At 45.7% G+C, this 18,716-nt stretch overlaps 1 protein-coding gene across 1 annotated transcript in view; it reads left to right on the forward strand.

Moving 5' to 3' along the window:
* Positions 1 to 18,716, forward strand: part of LOC144125497 (E3 SUMO-protein ligase RanBP2-like) — a 149,547-nt gene that overhangs the window by 91,936 nt on the left and 38,895 nt on the right. The window contains exons 25-29 of the mRNA XM_077658938.1: positions 1,489 to 4,023; positions 5,604 to 5,951; positions 12,078 to 12,257; positions 13,991 to 14,155; positions 16,455 to 16,670. Of these exons, the coding sequence (XP_077515064.1) occupies positions 1,489 to 4,023; positions 5,604 to 5,951; positions 12,078 to 12,257; positions 13,991 to 14,155; positions 16,455 to 16,670 (3,444 nt within the window). The remainder of the gene's footprint in view (positions 1 to 1,488; positions 4,024 to 5,603; positions 5,952 to 12,077; positions 12,258 to 13,990; positions 14,156 to 16,454; positions 16,671 to 18,716) is intronic.

Below are 18,716 nucleotides of genomic sequence, written 5' to 3' on the forward strand. Positions count from 1 at the left end.
GAAATTAAGATGGAAAATGATGAGCCATATCCAACTTTGACCAAATTGAAGTCGCTTTTTTGGTCCCAAAGACCCGCGTCCCCCCTTAACATCGGTTGACGCCATCAGGGATATTCGAGACCCTTGAAAGACTGCTGGGCGGACTTCAAGCAGAGATGCCTGGGATTAGGCAAGCAGTGACATGGGTAATTTAGCAGCGACATGGGTAATTAATCGATTTACTTGAAAACAAAAATTGCACGTTTGAAATCGTCTCAGAAAACAGGATAGGCAACTAGATAGGTAGAGTTTCATTGAGATTCATCCAAAATCAAGAAAGTTAATGCAGTCTGGAAAAGTACTTGTGCTTAAGTAAGGCATCAGCAGACAAGTGTGCTTCAGAAAACAGGCAGCAGGCACTGAAAAGGGGCCATATGGATGCAATACATGGGTCAAATTACATGCCTGGGGCTTAATAGCCATTTTCAAGTGCGAATTTGTTCATTTTTCACTGTCTGCTTTGAAATTTTTTCTTTGTTTTTGTCATTTTCCTATAGCTGCATTTTGTTCGGATTGGAAGTTTGCTCAAGGGATACCTCAGCACCTGGAACAGCTAAAACTACTGCTGTTTTTGCTGGATAAAGCTGAATACGTGAAATGCTATGCTGGGAGCAGATTTATTTTGACATTTCCTCATGTGTCATGTGTTTGTTCTTCACATTGCTGCAAGCACCAAGTTCAATGGACTGCTAAATCTATATTATGAGCTCAATTTGAAAACTGCTTATAGCGTTGCATTCCCTCACTTTGTAGTATCTACCCGTATATATAAAATAATGAATGTTTTTTTTTTCTATTGCTTGAGCAGACAATAACAAGATATTTTTAATATCTCGGGAACTAATTGGTCTACAAGCAAAATTGTGTATTTGAAATCAGCAGAAGCAGTGAATAAGTCTGTGCAGTTGCATGCAGCTCAGGTGTTTTTTTTGGCAGCCTCTTATTGCTGTTGTTAATTGCAATTAGCATCATTCACCTGCCTCGCTGCTAGTTGGTATGCTTGCCATGTGAACTCGCCAACCAGCGAGCCAGGTAGCTTTGTGCGAGGGTGAAATGTTCTTTTTTTTTTTCAGTTACTGAATTCGTCTTCTTGATCTTCTTGACTTTTCCTGTGAAACACATATGGAATGATTGGTTTCATGCCATTCAAATTCACATTCCTTTATTCAGCACTGTACATGATGCTTGGAGCGTGGTGAAAAACGTAGCAGAAATGCTGGTTTAAAAAGTGCCACGCCCCACTTACAATGGCCGCAGCAATGGCATCATTCCAGGAACGAATACATACATAAGGTAATCTTAAAAAAAGAACAGAAAGAAAAAATTAAAAGGACAACATAATCTCAAGGTGTTCTAAATAATAGGGTAATGAAATTTCATTTCTTGCTTAGTGTTTTATCTCATGCTTTATTGTTTCTGTATCATTCCTCGTCACTTTATTTATTGCAGGTGCTAAAAGTATGTGCAAACCACTACATTCACCCAGGAATGTCGCTGAAGCCAATGCCAAAGAAGGACACTGCTTGGATATGGGATGCCCAGGACTATGCAGATGGCGAAGCACATCCAGAAAAGTTCTGCATACGGTTCAAAACACCAGAAATTGCGAGACAGTTCAAGGAAGCTTTTGAACAAGCCGTTGCAAAGTCCACAAAGGCCACCATGGTTTCATCTCCTGCCATGTCTACTGCGGCTTCTACTGGTGGTGCTTTATTTTCGCCATCAAGCTTTGCCACCCCTAAAACAACGCTGGCACCATCTGTGTCCACTGCTGCGTCGCCTGCTTTGTCGCTTGGGACACACATACCTGCATCTATCGTGGCATCGGGATCACCACCCACGAGTCTGCCCCATCTGCCAGCAACTGGTTTTGGTAAAATGTTTCATCCAAAACCTGGAGCATGGGGGTGTCACACATGCTATGTGAGCAATGATGCCAACAAACTCACATGTGCAGCGTGCGACTCGCCAAAGCCAGGCACTAATAAGCCAAAGAATGCTGAGGCACCAGTGGCAGTCCCACAGCCAGCAGTAAAAGCCCTTGGTCCCACATCCAGCTCATTTGGAAGTGCTCTTGGCAAGCTGCCTAGCACACAGGCTGCACCTGCAGGTCCGGAATTTAAATTTGGTATCACAGTGCCGGACCAGAAAACAAACACACCTAGTAGCTCTGTGTTTGGTGGTGCTATTTCAGACCAGAAAGGAACATCTGCAGTCGGTTCACTGTTTGGTGGTGGGGCTAATAACTCTGCACCCAGTTCCGTATTCGGGGCAACAGGTGCAAACCAAAAGGGAACCACCCCATTTGGTTCTCTGTTTGGCAGTTCCGGTTCAGACCAGAAAGGAACTGCTGCATTTGCTCCTGGTTTTGGTGGCACTGCTTCAGACCAGAAAGGAACTGCTTCATTCACTCCTGCATTTGGTGGCACTGCTTCAGACCAGAAAGGAACTGCTTCATTCACTCCTGGTTTTGGTGGCACTGCTTCAGACCAGAAAGGAACTGCTTCATTCACTCCTGCATTTGGTGGCACTGCTTCAGACCAGAAAGGAACTGCTTCATTCACTCCTGGTTTTGGTGGCACTGCTTCAGACCAGAAAGGAACTGCTGCATTCACTCATGGCTTTGCTGGTACAGCTTCAGACCAGAAAGGAACTGCTTCATTCACTCCTGGTTTTGGTGGCACTGCTTCAGACCAGAAAGGAACTGCTTCATTCACTCCTGCATTTGGTGGCATTGCTTCAGACCAGAAAGGAACTGCTTCATTCACTCCTGGTTTTGGTGGCACTGCTTCAGACCAGAAAGGAACTGCTTCATTCACTCCTGCATTTGGTGGCACTGCTTCAGACCAGAAAGGAACTGCTGCATTCACTCCTGCATTTGGTGGCACTGCTTCAGACCAGAAAGGAACTGGAAAGAATGTGTTTGGCGGATTCACATTTTCCTCTCCGCCAAAAGTGAAAGAGATTCCCAAGGAAGAGACGAAGCCTGTTGCGGCAGTGACTACTGTGAAGGAGCCACCAAAGCAAAGCCCGTTTGCAGGGTTCAGCTTCAAGAGTTCCACCGCAGCCAAAGAGGATGAAACACCAGAGCCAGCTAGTGCTACGCAGTCGTTCTTAGCAGGCGCTCGTTCGGAGATCAACAAACTCAGTCTGGCACCCAGCAAACCCCAGCCACAGGTTACATCTCCTTTATCATCTCAGCCTCAAGTTCCATCTTTGTCTTCTCAGTCTGAGGTCACATCCCCTGTGGCAAAGCCCTCTCCTCCAACTTCTAGTGCAACCAGGCAACGAGCCAATTCGCTTCGAAGCCCAGGAGAAGTACCGGAGGACTTTGTTCCCAGTGCCGAGTTTGAGCCAGTGGTTTCCCTCCCTGAACTTGTCGAGGTCAAGACAGGTGAAGAGGATGAGGAGGTTCTGTTTTGCGATCGGGCAAAGTTGTACCGGTTTGATGCTGAGACAAAGCAGTGGAAGGAGCGTGGCATTGGCCAGTTGAAGATCCTGCGGCACCCGGAGACCCGAGTGTGTCGTGTGCTAATGCGCCGGGACCAGGTGCTCAAGCTCTGTGCCAACCACCGGATCCTGCCCGAAATGAAACTGGTCCCACTGTCAACAAGTGACCGTGCATGGTCCTGGTTCGCAAATGATTACAGTGAGGGAAAGCTTTGCGAGGAAAGCCTTGCAGTTCGTTTCAAAACACGTGAGCAAGCTGATCACTTCAAGCAGACATTCGAAAAATGTCGGGATGAGGCCCAGCCAATAGCTCAGGTGAAAGATGCAGGAAAACATAGTAGTGATGTTAAAGTGCCGGAGGCTGAAGCACAAAAACCAGTGGAGCCAGCAGCCCCTGTTCCACTGTCTCAATTGAGTGAGTTCAAGCCAAAGCCAGGGTCCTGGAACTGTGACATTTGTTATGTGTCCAATCCTGCCGATCAGACATCATGTGCAGCCTGCGAGACCCCAAGGCCTGGTGCAGCCAGTTGTGAGGTCAGTAAATATTATTTAATCTCTTGTAAGGACCACACGCGAGTATGGGCTGCACCCCTAGTTTTGGACTAGATAATTGAGAAAAAAAAAATAGTGATACTTTTTTTTTAATTCTTGTATGGACCGCAACCTCAAAACCTCTGTTATAGCATTATCTTGGGGCTTAAGTTCTGGTTGGCCTTGTTTTCTGGCCTTGTGAACAAGATGGCGGGACGTGATTTCAGCCTTTGGGACTTGCATTCACTGCGACATCAACATTTTTTTTTTGCTGATGTTCGGCTAGTGTTGCTGTGAAATTTGCAAACTATTGGAGTAGTGTGGCGCCTAACTGGCTGCTGCCACTTGTTAAGGTGATAAAAAAGGCCTCCTGCCTTCTCTGCTGTTGAATACTTATCAACGCTGGCTGTCATCTGGGGTTGTAAGGAAGAGAAAAATTCTTAGGATTCTCTGTGTATTGGTGGTTAGATCTACTACAGGATACATTTAGGTGTGGCTAGAGAATTTTTGGGTTTTGGTTCCCTCTTGTTGGTCCCGAAGCAGCGAGAAAAAAACAAATGGGGAAGAAAACACCAGCGACGCGTCTATCAGCGTCCGAAACTGGGCTCAGCTGGGTTAGGTTGGCTATCAGATGCCGGCTGTTCGAGCCATCACTGCGGGCTGGCACAAAGCTCAGAAAAGCAAAACTGAACCTAAGCCATCTGACTGTTCTTGGAGACTGGGTCGTTTGTTGTTTTCATGCCTTCTCATCTAGCGAAAACTGTCATCGCTTGTTCTTAACTTGGGTGCCACCAGAGACGATAGTCCAGCACTTGTCTCAGCACCACATGAAACTTGGCAGCACCGTCAAACACATGTGATAACAAGAGCACAAAAAAAAACAAACTAGTCAGCGAAGCTAGAGATGCATGAAGAAAAAAAAACTCTGGAAGGAGCGTCCGGCAATAACCGTGAAGCCTAGTCGTAAAAAGGAGAGAATCGGTCCCCCCGTGATCACACCACGTGATAGCGTGCAGTGATATCTATCATTGCTGCGCAGACGCGCTCTCTAAACATACCATGACCAAAACTGTAGGGACTGTTTCGGAGAGCGAAAAACAGAGGGGGAGAACGGCTTCATGAGAACTTTGCCTGTTTAGGCTGAGACTGCTGGTGATGACAATTGTCAGCAGTGACGCATACCATAAAACGAGCACATTGGTAGTGTTTTTGACACCTTTAATCCGGGGCAAGTTCATTATAACAAGGTGCCTTTACTATTGATGACTAAATAAGTTACGCACGTTATTCTGAAACGTTTGGCTTTTTTGAAATTCGTAGTAGTGAAATATTTTTATAATAAAATTGTAGACATTTTGGAGGGAATTTTTGAGAAGTTCGTAAATCTGAAAAAATTTCTTAATGTGAGGTTCATAGTAACATTTTCTCACTGTACCAATATATGGTATTTTGAAGTGTGTTCGATATATTTAGTGGTACGAAAAAGCGGTTCAATTTATCTGGCCCCCGGAATGTATTGCTATTGTGGATGCATTGAACATTGGACTTTTTTCTTTTTTTGCTGGTAATACATTTCTGTGCAGCCTACCCAGTCCCCTCTTAAGGCATTGGAGAAGTTTGTTGCCCCCATCTCCAGTGGTGGAGGCTTTCCTCTTGGGAGTACACCTGCGGGGATTGCACCACCAAAATTCACCTTCGGTTGTCCGATTGCTGGCAGTGGGACACAGCCCACATCTGGTAGCCTGAACACACCATCTTCAACTCCCCAGTTGGTCCCAGCAGCAAGCAAGGCTTCTGGATTTGTTTTCGGTTCTGTGCGCCCCACTTCTGCTGCGCCACCTTCTACTTTCACGTTTGGGATGGCTCCTTTCAAGACCGAAGCAGCTCCAGCGACTGGTGCACCAGCTGCCACGACAGCAACACCAACAGCTGTAAGAGCATCCAGTATGCTGTGTTTATTCAGTGGGCTGTTGTCGTTTCCTCTATGGCAAAACTGGAAGGCCAGCTACAACAAAAATTTTCGCCTTGTAAGAAGGCATTTTTCTAGTGCTAAGTCAACAGACAAACAAGAAATTGCATTCATTACAGAAGCAAATGCATCGGGAATCACTTGCAAAAACTGACGTTTTTCAAACCAGGAGTCGAAATAGGGTTGCCATTATCAAATATCGAATGCCGGATATAACATAGAAACGAACAATTTAGCCCAGGCAGTTGCTATTTGGCCGCATAGTGGTTTCAGAGGCTCACTGCTTCTGTAGAAACTGCAGCAAATGGGCACATGTCCCAAGCATGCACATTTAAGAACACAAATGCCAGTTGGAAGAATTTAAAGGCTTTGAATGAGCGCACTCAAGCAAAGACAACTATTTGTTTTAGGGCATCTGCTTTCATCCTTCTCTCACCAAAGAAAAATAGCGCTGCTAGTAAAGCTTGTTGAGAAAACCCTCTTTCGGCCAGAATCGCAACAGAGAACATAGATTTCCAATTTATTTTGATCAATCCAGTCAAGGAGCTCAGCACAGTGGCACTTGGAAGAAAAGGGATTGCATATGCCACACAATTTTTGCTCTTTGTTGTACTTCGGAAATACACATGGCGTGCGCAATCGTGCTCTTGACAGCTGTGCAGTGCTTCGGCATGGTAATCTTGCCTAAAATTCTGAAACACTTTTCAACAACACCATAACAGGCCTGCCGATCCTAATTTCAGCCACCATCCTTTTAATCCTCGTGGTCTGTCATAAATGCAGTCCCAACAGGTCCGGTTTGAGGAACTGTGCTATACGCTGTGAGATACATGCATTGTCTGCTCTTGATCTTTTAAACGCTTATAATAACAGAACTGGCTCTCCAAGATGCATAGAACTTTGTCATGGTTATTATTATGACAAACCCAACATATTGAAGAGGCATACTAGCAAAATTTCGGTGCTGTTGGCTGTGGCTGTGAAGATAATCCTGTCTTTTATCTGGCTAAAACCAAATTTATCGAAGCTACTCCTAGAGCCGTATATTTTCTGGACTTCAGATATTTTCATACTTTTATGGACTAACGAGTTTCAAACCAATTTTTCAGAAGGAGCGAAGTCGGTGGTTTGGTGTTTTGAATTAAACAGAGCGTTTCTGGTGCATGTCACACATTGCAAGGTCTGCTGCAGACTTTTTTGTTCGATGGTCTTCTTTTGAGCTTTTATGGCTTGTTTCTGGACTCTGTCACTTTTTTCCTGATCGTTGGGAGCTGTTGCAAGAAAGTGAAAGACAGGCAGAAAGGGTCAGACTCCAAGGGTGTAGTAGCCACCCTGAAACCAATAGCATGTTTCTGAAGCATGCATAGAGCTCACATTACATATAGCACTGCAATGGGTAAAGATTGCTAAAGAGCCCTGTTCAGTTTTGGATTGATGAGGTGCATGATTCTGTCACACAAGTTAGAGAAAGGATGGCACTGCTTGTGGGTGACCTGCCCTGTTTGCATCGTCTGGTGGTGTGGAAGAATTTAGGGGACATTCGGTTGTTCAGAAATAGTCTGCTGTGAGGTGCTGCCGTGTCCAGTGAATCTCGTGGACAATTTCTCAGACCGCTCACTGCTGTTTCTATCCTGTGCAGCACAAGGCTCGGAACAAAAAATGGTCAGGTACTGCTTAAGCATAATTTTACACTCCAAAACATCTGCTGGTTAAGGGCCACAACTTTTAAGAATGTCTTCAAAAAATGTTCTGTGGAAAATCATTGATCTGAACACAGCCTTGTATGGCAATGTCAATTGAAAAAGTAGCTAATTACAACCCCCGGGTGCATGCACTTGGTGTTGTTGCTCCCTCTTGGTGGCTTTTAACCAAGCGTCTGAAAGCAGCTGCACAAGGCCATGGGTACTAGTGCGAAGAAAGTGGAATTGAGTTTTAATAGTGCTTTCTTCTGGGCAGTTTCTCTGCACTCTTGAAATTCGCTTTATTTATTCGCTTGTTTCCAGTGAATAGGATACGCAATTAGAAAGCACTGCAGGGTATCATTTCACCGGCTCTGTACAGGTCGAAGCAATATAAGAGGGAACGCGGGAGTGCGTGGCCGCCGCACTTTGCGGCCCGTTGTTGCAGAGAGGCGGCGAGAATTGGTGTCGAAGGCGCATGCCTAGTAAGCATGGGCAGTTTCTCTTTCCATTCTTGCCCCTGATGCCGCCCATTCGCATTGTCGATCGGCGGCAGTGCTTTGTAAAGTGTGGAGGCCTCGTGCTACTGTGTTTCCTTTCATATTGCCTGCACCTGTACGTGCATTATGACTTGGGCAGTCATACAGCAGGATATCTAGTTAACGTTTGCTCATGAAACGTGTCCACTTTTGGAAATGAATTTTAGCACCTTGCTTCTTGGGATTGGTTTGTGCATACATTGGCTCTTAAAAGTTATAAAATGCCTCTTTTTCAGAAAGAGGCATGCTGCCTGATCTCAGCTGTGTTGTCATAGTGCATGTTTAGATGAGAAAGAAAGCTTGCACAAGATCTATGCAGTTTAGCGCTTCTGCAAGCATTTGACTTTTTTCTGGTGGTTGAGCCGCATGGTCTTTGTGCTGTGTGCAGAATACAGCAAAACCTCGATTCAAGCTCAGCTAATTAGAAATTCAGGATAATAGAAGAATTTCTGTTTTCCCGTAATGTTTAATACAATTTAGACTAAATAATTCGAAGTGGGAGCCTGCACCAGCCTGGTTAATTCAAAGATCTGGGGTGCTATGCTTGGAGCCGTGAAGCAGCGCCGCGGAGTGATGCCAATGCTCGGTATGTGAAGCATCCCAGCCCATGCTTGCGCTTATGCCGCGATGCAACCATTTTTGCTCTGTGCCCATGACGGGTTGACTATGCCCAATGTTGGCCTGCCCCATTTCTTTGAGTGGTGTGTTGTGGTTAGAGGGTTAGGTTACCACCATCTTTCATTGCTTTAGTACCGTCTGGTATAGGTCGACCGTTTTTAAGAAAAAGAACCACCCTTATATTGGTGGGTCGACATAAGGTAGTTTTGTACGAGTGGCGGGTAGTACGCGCCTCATGCCGGCACCCATTTACGGCCGGACGCATAGAGCTCCAGTAACACACCAAAAAAATTATTTCATATGCAAATCAGTTCCGCTAAAGAAAATTTGAGTTTCATGGCGTTTACCTGGTTCGTTCGGCTAGCAGTCGCTTCCACGGATAAGTTATCGGTAGCACTAGAGTGCAGTTTGTATAGGCGCCGAGGCGATCGTTGTGCCGGAATTCAAAATTCGTATTTGCCTGTAGGAAACTGTAGCCGAGTACAAAAGACAGGATGGGTTCCATTCTTTCGCTTTTGCTTGTTTCATACCTGCCAACCCTCCCGATTCGCCCGGGAGTTTTGACTGAACTTTCAGATTGTACGACCACGTCCTTATATCTCCCGAAAAGCTGTCTTCCCGCACAAGAATGGTTTTTGGGAAACCGGTGGCACAGTATCAGCAATCGCACTGTAATCGCCACTTCACTTCAACGGTCGCACTAGCATCATTTGCTAATCAGCCAATCAAAGCCAAATCAAGCAAAGCCAGAGTAGCTGCGGCTAGTTAAATTTCATGCATGATTTCGTGCTTGCTATTGTTCACTGTACTGTTCCTGCTGCTTGTGTGTATGTTTAGGGTTAGCTAGGTCGTCTACGTGAGTTGCGCAGCATATTTTCGTGTGCTTGATGTCATGGCGCTATCACAGCTCAAGAAGAGATACCGTATTTACTAGCATATTTTTCGCAGCTCCAACTTTTTACTCGGATTTTAAAAAAATTTTACTCGCATATTTTGTGCACTCTGTTGCGCCAGACCACTAACACGTATGTGGCTGCGCGCAAGGCAGGTTTGGGAAGATTGGCGTGGCCGCATTGCCTAGTTTGGTTGCGAAAGGTGTATCTGACGAGGGCACGAATTGTGTGCTGTTTAGCCGGCTCTTGTGTTGGCGGTCGCTTCCCCAGACGCTCAGTTGCGCGCACGCCCAAATCCAATACTACACAGCAGTTTTCTGCTCGGTTTTCCGCTAGTGAGCTGGGTCACTCGCGAGGGCGCCTTTATATTGCGCCCGTTATCTCCTTTGCCTCCCACTGCTATCTTCGTGATTGTATTGTTGCTGGCTTATTGCTCTGAGCTGCACACGCGCCGTCATGCCATCCCGTGGGGAGCTACGTAACGTGGGGTGGGAGGAGCTATGCGTGTTACATTTGGAGTCAACTTCTTTTTCTTTTTTTGCCAGCGAGGGATGCTAGATGGGGGCCAGGTCTACATATACATGTTGCGCGTTATGGCCACTGTCTTGCTTTTTGGGTCGTGTTCAGAAAGTGCAGCCTTAATTTAAAGAAAATAAATGCGCAAATTATGTGAGTACGGTATTTGCACAAGTTGTTGCGATGTTATACTTCTGAATTGGACATCAAAAGAGGGTGAACATTCCCCCCAGCTTTCTTTTGCATGAATAAAAAATCTTCCGATTTTTGATCTCGCCAGGTTGGCAGGTATGTTATTTATTTATATTGATCCTCATTGACATCATACTGATGTCCTTGTGCTTGAGATCATATCGTTAAGCCTTTATGCTCTGAGTTGCACACACACACTGTGACGACAGCCGCCGCAGTGCCCAAGTGGTTATGGCGCTTGGCTGCTGACCCGAAAGACGTGGGTTCGATCCTGGCCGTGGCGGTCGAATTTCTATGGAGGTGAAATTCTAGAGGCCCGTGTACTGTGCGGTGTAAGTGCACGTTAAAGAACCCCAGGCGGCCGAAATTTCCGGAGCCCTCCACTACGGCGTCCTTTATAGCCTGAGGCGCTTTGGGACGTTAAACACCCATAAACCAAACCAAACACACTGCGACGATTCCATCCCACGGGGAACAGCTAAACGAACTGCAACAGTGGGACTTGCCGGGGAGAAAAGAGAGGGGCCGTGGGTCGAATTATATTTGTAGCCGACTTTTTTTTTTTATTTACATGTTGGGGGATCAACTTTTTTAGTGCAAAAGCACTACTTCACTTGCAATCTGGAAAAGACAACGGGTTTCCAAAGCCTCGACCTTTGACCGTTTACCTTTCAGATAAAATGACTTGGATAGGGTGTGGCTAGGGGAAGGTTATGTGGTATGAAAGTTTGTCTTGGAAGACAATGCTTTAAAGGACAATGCTTTAAGGCGAGAGCCTTACTAGCCCCATTAGATGAAATTCCGTTGGCGACCATTGTTAATGCTGAGATAGTCCCAAAAAGATGGCGTTGCAACAACCATCGTCTAGCCAGCCACCGAAGCGGCAAGTGTGACGATGGCGTGCACAGCAGATACCAGGAGCAGTCACCCCTCCACTTCTCTCCCCCACCCGCCATGTCTCCGACGTGCCAGTGTCTTGCATGGCATAATTGGCAGATCTCCATGTGGTGCCAGTTTTTAAAGAAACATTCGTATCAAAACTACGGCTCAACCGTTTGTGATACAGCATTTATCAAAATGATGATGCAACCATGCGTCGTGCAGTGTTCCGGGTGGTGTCATACGAGTTCGCTTTGCACACAGCATACATCCGGTAGTCAATTTTGAGGCTAGCTCGGGACAGGTATTCGAACCGAGTGTCCGAGTGTTGCTCGCGAACCTTTGTGGAATCAACATTTGGAGGCACGTCTTCGTTTCATTTCTCAGTGCGCAACCTGCGTCGAGGTCGGACCCTCACGATGACACACTAATGCTTTCGCATTCACAGCATGTAAGGAGTCTGAAGTGAACCTGAATTTTTTGGGGGTAGTTTGGGATAATTGCAAAGTTTTTCCGGTATAGTTAGCGCATTCCTGCAACAAAATTTTTTGCCTGGGTCCTATTTTTTTGCTGCGCTTGGTCTAAAACCTAGTTAATTAGAAATAGTTTTTGTGGTCCGAAAGACTTCGTGTTAACGAGGTTTTGCTGTATTAATTTCGACCTTAGCTTCCACTGCAATGAAGACACATTACGGAAGTGTATTCTTATGAGCGCTTAGTTGTGAGCTATTGCTTGTTGCTTCTCTCTCCAGCTGTCTCTCTCCTTTCTGCAGTTCAAGTTTGGCAGCCCTCAGAAGTACGAATTCAGCTTCAGTGGGGTGCGACCACGCAGCCCGGGCAAAACACCGAAGTCTCCTGGCACGCCCACTGATGCGGAAGAAGAAGAGTCTGGCACCATTGAATCCCCTGAGGCTGAAATCTACTTTCAGCCTGTGGTGCCCTTGCCTCCGAAAGTAAGTGCCACTCCAAGCCTTTGCAGCTGATGAAATAGGATTCCCAGGCTGGCAAAGTTTCTGCAAACATCAAAAGCAGACCACACAGGTGCATGGGTGGAAGTGTGCACTAAAGAGGAGGAGAAGGATGTTCTCCACCGACGTTTTCTCTTTTTATTCTCAGCACTCTTTTCTTACTTGCATGCATAGGATCTTGCATGTATAGGGCTGTCTGTTCTTGTCACTGTCACCACTATCATAATGTAGTGGTGCAGCCTACATGAGCCATCTCATGGGTGGTGTGAAGCTCTGACATTTGGTAGCTGGGTGCTTGCACATAAATGAGAGTCTGTTGTTAAAAGGAACTAGCTGTTGTTTTTTTTGTACAATATAAAAGACCGCATCATTTAAACAGTGGCTCATTTGTATGGTTTCTTTCCCAGTTTGCTTGCAGCTTGGGCCTACATCTGTAACAGTGTCATGTGATTGAAAGCAAGACTTCAGCTACAAGTGCAGTGTTATACCCCTGTTACACGGGCATTTCGAGGCCCCTCGAACCGATAGTTGATCGAGCGCTGCTACACGGGCAGTTGCAATGGCGATCTAGTCAATAGCCTATCAAGTCAACGGAGCAGCGCGGAACTCCATCGAGATTTCGAGGGCCTTCGAGTGCTGCCCAAGGTGGCTAGCGTTGCTTCGAGCGGCGCCAAGCGCACTTTCGTGCATGACACATACACGGTATAAAAGCATGGACAAACATTATTCGCCTTGACTCTAATGCAAGCAGTCTGTAGAATAATTTTAAAATTGTATCAGACTGGTTTTAAGCACATTTAGCGAATTAATTTCGCGTCGAGGTCTTTGCGTTGCTTACGTACTTTGCGTTAGCAACATGGCGGCGCCCTGCCCGCCCGCTTCACAGCGATAACAGCTTCGTCGCTGACCCCTCAAAGCAATATCGTTTTCTAAGCTGTTGTATTCGCCTTCGATTTTCCATTCTTGCCGTCGCATAAAGTTTCAAGAGACAAATAGCTCTTGTTTTTCAGATATCAAAGCGATTTCCCAGGTCTTAAGCCTGACGAAGCAGCGCTCCGACGCCGTTGGACTGGCTTGATTTTGGCTCGTCTTGTATTAAAGTGGCTAAAGCAGTGTCTGCATCTGTCCGTCGCGTACGTGCAATTAAAAGGGTTTTAAGCGGGATGCGCGTATGCGTGTATTTACGCATTTAGTATACATTTATCAAATAGTTGTGTTATTTTTGCAAAATCTAAAATAGCGATTGTGGCGCCACGCAAGCTTGGTGTAAGACACGAGAACCATTTCAATGGCCATTGAGATTTGCCGTGTAGCAGCGACACAGCTCCTTCGAGTTTGATGGTGATTGAGAATTTCGAAGGCCCTTGACTCGATGGCCATTGAAACTGGCCGTGTGACAGGGGTATTAGTCTCCATCTGCATGATTTCACTGATGTCATCGTGATGCTTGCCTTCTTGGTGGTCTTCTTCGTGTATAATCACTACTGGTGAGCTACCTATGTCCTTTTAATCTGCTGGGCAGCCTTGCTATGCACTGGCACAAAAGGGGGTGCCATTCTTCGTATTTTGATACAGATTGAAGAATGAGGTCCTATATTTCTTCATGAAGCTCAGCATATTAACTTTCAATTGTGGATGCAGACTGGATTTTGGTTCTGAGCAAAGGCCAGTGCTGAAGCTGTTTTGGCTGAAGAGCTGTGCTCTTTTGTTTCTCATAGGTGGAAGTGCGCACTGGGGAAGAGGAGGAGGATGTTCTCTACAGCCACCGGGCCAAGTTGTTCCGCTGGATGGATGGTGAATGGAAAGAACGTGGCCTGGGTGACATCAAGCTTCTCTATCACCCAGCTACTCAGCGCACCAGGCTGCTTATGCGTCGGGAGCCCGTCAGTTGAACACAGCTCTTGCTTCCTCTCCCTCTCTTTGTGTTTCTAATAATTACTGTCTCCACTTTGTAGAAAATAGCTTTCCATGTGCAGTAGAATCTCGATGATATGACCACAATTGATATGATTTGGTGGCGATACTAATTTTTTAATTTCCCTGTGCCGAATTTCGGTTATTCTGAACGCTCTCCCACGGTGCTAGAGATAATACGAACAAGCGAGTTGTGACTGCTCTCTCAAGCACTAAGCACTGCCTGCACATGACCGAAGCCACAATCTCCAGTTATGCGGCATGCTCCGTGAGCAGTTTGTTGTGCATGCAACCCACACTTCGCCAACATCGCAATCGCGGCATCACTGCTTTTACTGGTGATGCAGCAGAAGGTACCGAGCCAAAATACAGTCTTCTCCTATGCAGCAGAATGCAGCCCCTGCTGGCAGTTTTCAGTTTTCTCCTAAAACATAGAATATTATCAGTAAAAGCTCGGTAATTAGACTCCCGCTATTTTGAGAATCTAGGTAATTTGAACTACATGGCTGTGTCCCAGCCAGCCATTCTTCGTATTTTGATACAGATTGAAGAATGAGGTCCTATATTTCTTCATGGAGCTCAGCATATTAACTTTCAATTGTGGACGCAGACTGGATTTTTGTTCTGAGCAAAGGCGAGTGCTGAAGCTGTTTTGCCTGAAGAGTTATGCTCTTTTGGTTAGCATAGGTGGAAGTGTGCACTGGGGAAGAGGAGGAGGATGTTCTCTACAGCCACCGGGCCAAGTCTAACGCTCATATTTGGATGCTTTGAGTCTTGCAACGGATAATTCAAACGGGCTCTCAATGGGAGTCACATCTAGGTGTGACCAGACGGCAAGAGATCATTGAAGTAGCCCTACTCAAAACCTGAATTGTGTGGTGCACAGTTGCTTGCTCACCTCTGACATACTTGAGACTGCTGGCGCGACATTGAACCAATGGCTCCAGTCTCCAGCAATATTCTGAATGCTTAGTTTCAGTTCTTTTTTTCTGAGCTCCAAGCCTGACCGCAGCCATCGTGGCTCGATGAGCCAGCGTCAGCTAGCCAATCTAACCTAGCTAAGCACTGTTTTGGACGCTGATTGGCGCGTCCCTTGTTTCTTTTCTTCACCCCCCGCCGCTTCTCGCCGGTTCGGCGCCACCGAGATGTTTCCATTGCCTCCATCCGTGTGGTTCAGTTTTTCCAGTGCACCATAACTGCACGCTCATCACGTGTCGTTCGCTGTTTGTGTAGTGAAGCCTCCTCACATGCGACAGTGACGCTTATAATGCGCATGATGCAGTAACAGGGGAACTGCATCACGTCGCACCATGAAAATTGCAGGAGGCCCTTATCATTTTGGAGCAGTTCTGCTTCGATGGTCCCGACAGTATGGGAGCTGTAAAACATTGATGAAAACATGAAAAATAGTCATTGCTGTACTACTCTCATCTCAAAATTAGGCAACCATTCCAGAGCTTTTACCAAATAAATTTACCGTACGTGATGCAAGCAGTTCTTACAGTTTTTTCCAGGTCATTCGTGGTCCGTTTCTTCCCTGTCCCTTGCCCTTGAATTTCGAATTAGCTTGCTTGCTTTTTTTGATTACAACAAATTTGCTAGGCACAGCTGGTTAAAAAAAGCTGCCATAGTTGGCGCCAGCTGCTTCATCCCGTCAGCCATAAACAAATCTGTGTGAATGCATTTCCATGCATCTGCAATGGATAAGGCGATCGCCTTTAATGGCTCATACTGGCAGTGACTGTCCTTCCGTGATATCGCCACTTAGGCCACGTGACCTTGTGACGTCGCCGCTTCCTCTGCCATGCTCGCGCCAGCTGCTCTTCTCCTCTGTCGTGAAATGAATTCAGTCAGTGGCCTTGTGACGTCGCCGCTTCCTCTGCCATGCTTGCGCCAGCTGCTCTTCTCCTCTGTCGTGAAATGAATTCAAGGGCGGAAAATTCAAATCAGTGCAATGAGTCGCAAACGGCTTTCACCTTTCCGCAGTTAAGAGATATCTAAGCGCCTGCAACGAATTTTTTTTTAATTTTGGATGATACAAGTATTTTTCCTCTCCCTGTGGGATTTTTCATCGAGATTCTGCTGTATCTACATTTCTTTGTGTCCCTGGTACTTTTGTTGAGCTAATTGATTGGGGATGTTTTAAATTGTGCAGCCTCTTCTGCAGGTCTTTTTTACAAATTTTTGACATGTTGCTGCTGAGTGCTATCGAGGCTGCAGTCTGCACTCTCTTCTATAGGAGTTGCTTTGGTATGTCTTTCTGGACAGGTTTTGAAGGTGTGTCTCAACCACCTTCTGACACCTGAGCTACTGTTCAACAAGAAAGATGACCGTGTTGTTACATGGTCCGCGACAGACTTCTCAGATGACGTTGCAAGTCCATACCAGTTTGCCCTGCGCTTCAGGAGTGCACAGGTAGCAGATGAATTTCTTGCTGCAGTGGAGCAGGCAAGGAAAAAGACCCCCGACACCTCACTGCCTTCTGTAAGCAGACTTTTCTATTTCCACTCATAGTCTTGTGATAAGCTGTGTAAATTAGTTTTCTCGCTGAACTGGTTGCATTAAGGGGGGACACGGCTTTTTGCGGTAAAAAATTGGTGAAACGAATTTTTTATCTTTTCATTTTCGCGATCCTGAGGTCATTGCATTTTTGTTGAAAAATACCGCCTAATTCATGCGTTATAGCGTTCCAAAGATGTGAAATCGCGTGTGCGGCCCTTTAAATTCAGGTCTAATTGCACCAAACTTTGATCACCTAAAGTTCAATAAATAAGCGCTTCGCCGGCACCATTTTGGTTTCGTTTGAAAAGTCGCGATTCAGGCTATTTTCATATTTCAGCTGACGACCATGAGCAAGCCCTGGAAGCGGTAAAGAAACAAAATTGGGCGAAACGCTCACTACTATTGGTTTTCCAAATCATGTGACCAATATGGTGACTTTTGGCTGGCGACGTCGACCGCTTGCAGCCGGGCGCCATTTTGAGTTAGTCGCGCTGTCCCACTGCCTCGGCCAAGTGAGGTTCGTCGGGCGCTACGAGCGAAATATTTCGATTTGCGCAAGTCTTGGGCTAAAAGCACTAAAAGGGAGGGAAAGATTGAGATCCGAAATGCGCTGGGTACGCTGATCGCAGCCTTGTGTCTACAATCGGCGACGGCATTTTCCTTGTTGCAAGCGCAGTTATGTCGATGGGAAATTGTGCTTCCACATCAGAAACCAGCCAGAACACACTTCAGTGATTTCTAGTTAGCCTTGGCACAACAAAAATATGCCAAAAACGTTTTTCCCAGCTTTCTCACAACTGCATTTTTGGCACATTCATAATTTTGGAAGAGTGTTATCTCCAGTTCTATATCAGCGATTACTGCAATTCTTTCTGTGCTAGAAAGATAAATGCAGAGGTTGTGCAATAAGGCTAATTTTCAACCACTGCTTCCTGAGGAAAATTTGCAAAATAAATCCTTTGTCTCAGTCATCAAAATGAGCTTTTCCTCTGTCAAGTTTGACCAGCTGTAACTTTCGTCCAAGCCATCCTAGAATGATCATTTATGCCTTATTGCACTCCTTGGTGACTGTAGATCATTTATAAATAGAAATCTTCCCCACAAGATTTTGTTTATTAACCAAGCTTCCTCCAAACAGGAGACATATTTTTCATGAATAATTTAAACCTATTTGCTGCAGGAGGACTCTGTTAGCAGTTTTGGAATCGGCACATGGAAATTTGGTGTAAATCTGTCCATAAATAAAAAAAAAAAATAGTTCTAAGACTGGTGTCCCCCCTTAACTGAAGGAATTCTGCAGTACACTTTCATTTCATGAATTCAGGCTCATTTAATTCGAACTTCCTGTTTATTAGAACTGACTGTTTGGCTCCATCCTTATCATACACACTCAGAAGGTTCCCTCCCATTAATATGAACTCTGCATAAGTTGAAACAGATTTTCGTTTCCCTTTGAGTTGAGTTATTGAGAGTTGACTGTATTGGTACTGTATAATCTCATTACAGTGGATCTGATTTTAAAAAAATATTCGGATTTAACATACGAATCTGCCATGTTTGATTGATCCTCCTAACTTTTCAGCAGCCACTGTGGCTAAGTGATTGTGGTGCTTAGCTGCTGACCTGAGATGCTGGTTCGATCCCGGCTGCAGTGATCGCATTTCAATGGAGGCAAAATGCTAGAGGCTTGTGTACTATGTGATGTCAGTGCGCGTTAAAGAACTCCAGGTTGTCGAAGTTGTCTGGAGCCCGCCACGTTAAGCCCCATAAACAAAGGAAACCAAACCTCCGGTCTTGCCATATACTGAGCTTCATTCGGATAATGCACTCAATTAGTTGACTACTAAGCTATTTCGGGCATCGTCATAGTGGACGTTTTGGCAGTGAATGCTTAACTCACTTAAGCTCCTGGATTGTGGTTTCAAAACATACTAGTTTCTTTAACGCTGTCACAGGTGATGAAATAATCGTGAGAGAACATTTTCACAGGAATGCTTCGTTTCCTCATGATGCAACAAAAGCCGCAGT

The sequence above is a fragment of the Amblyomma americanum genome, chromosome 3, assembly GCF_052857255.1.
Source record: "Amblyomma americanum isolate KBUSLIRL-KWMA chromosome 3, ASM5285725v1, whole genome shotgun sequence".
Taxonomy (NCBI): domain Eukaryota; kingdom Metazoa; phylum Arthropoda; class Arachnida; order Ixodida; family Ixodidae; genus Amblyomma; species Amblyomma americanum.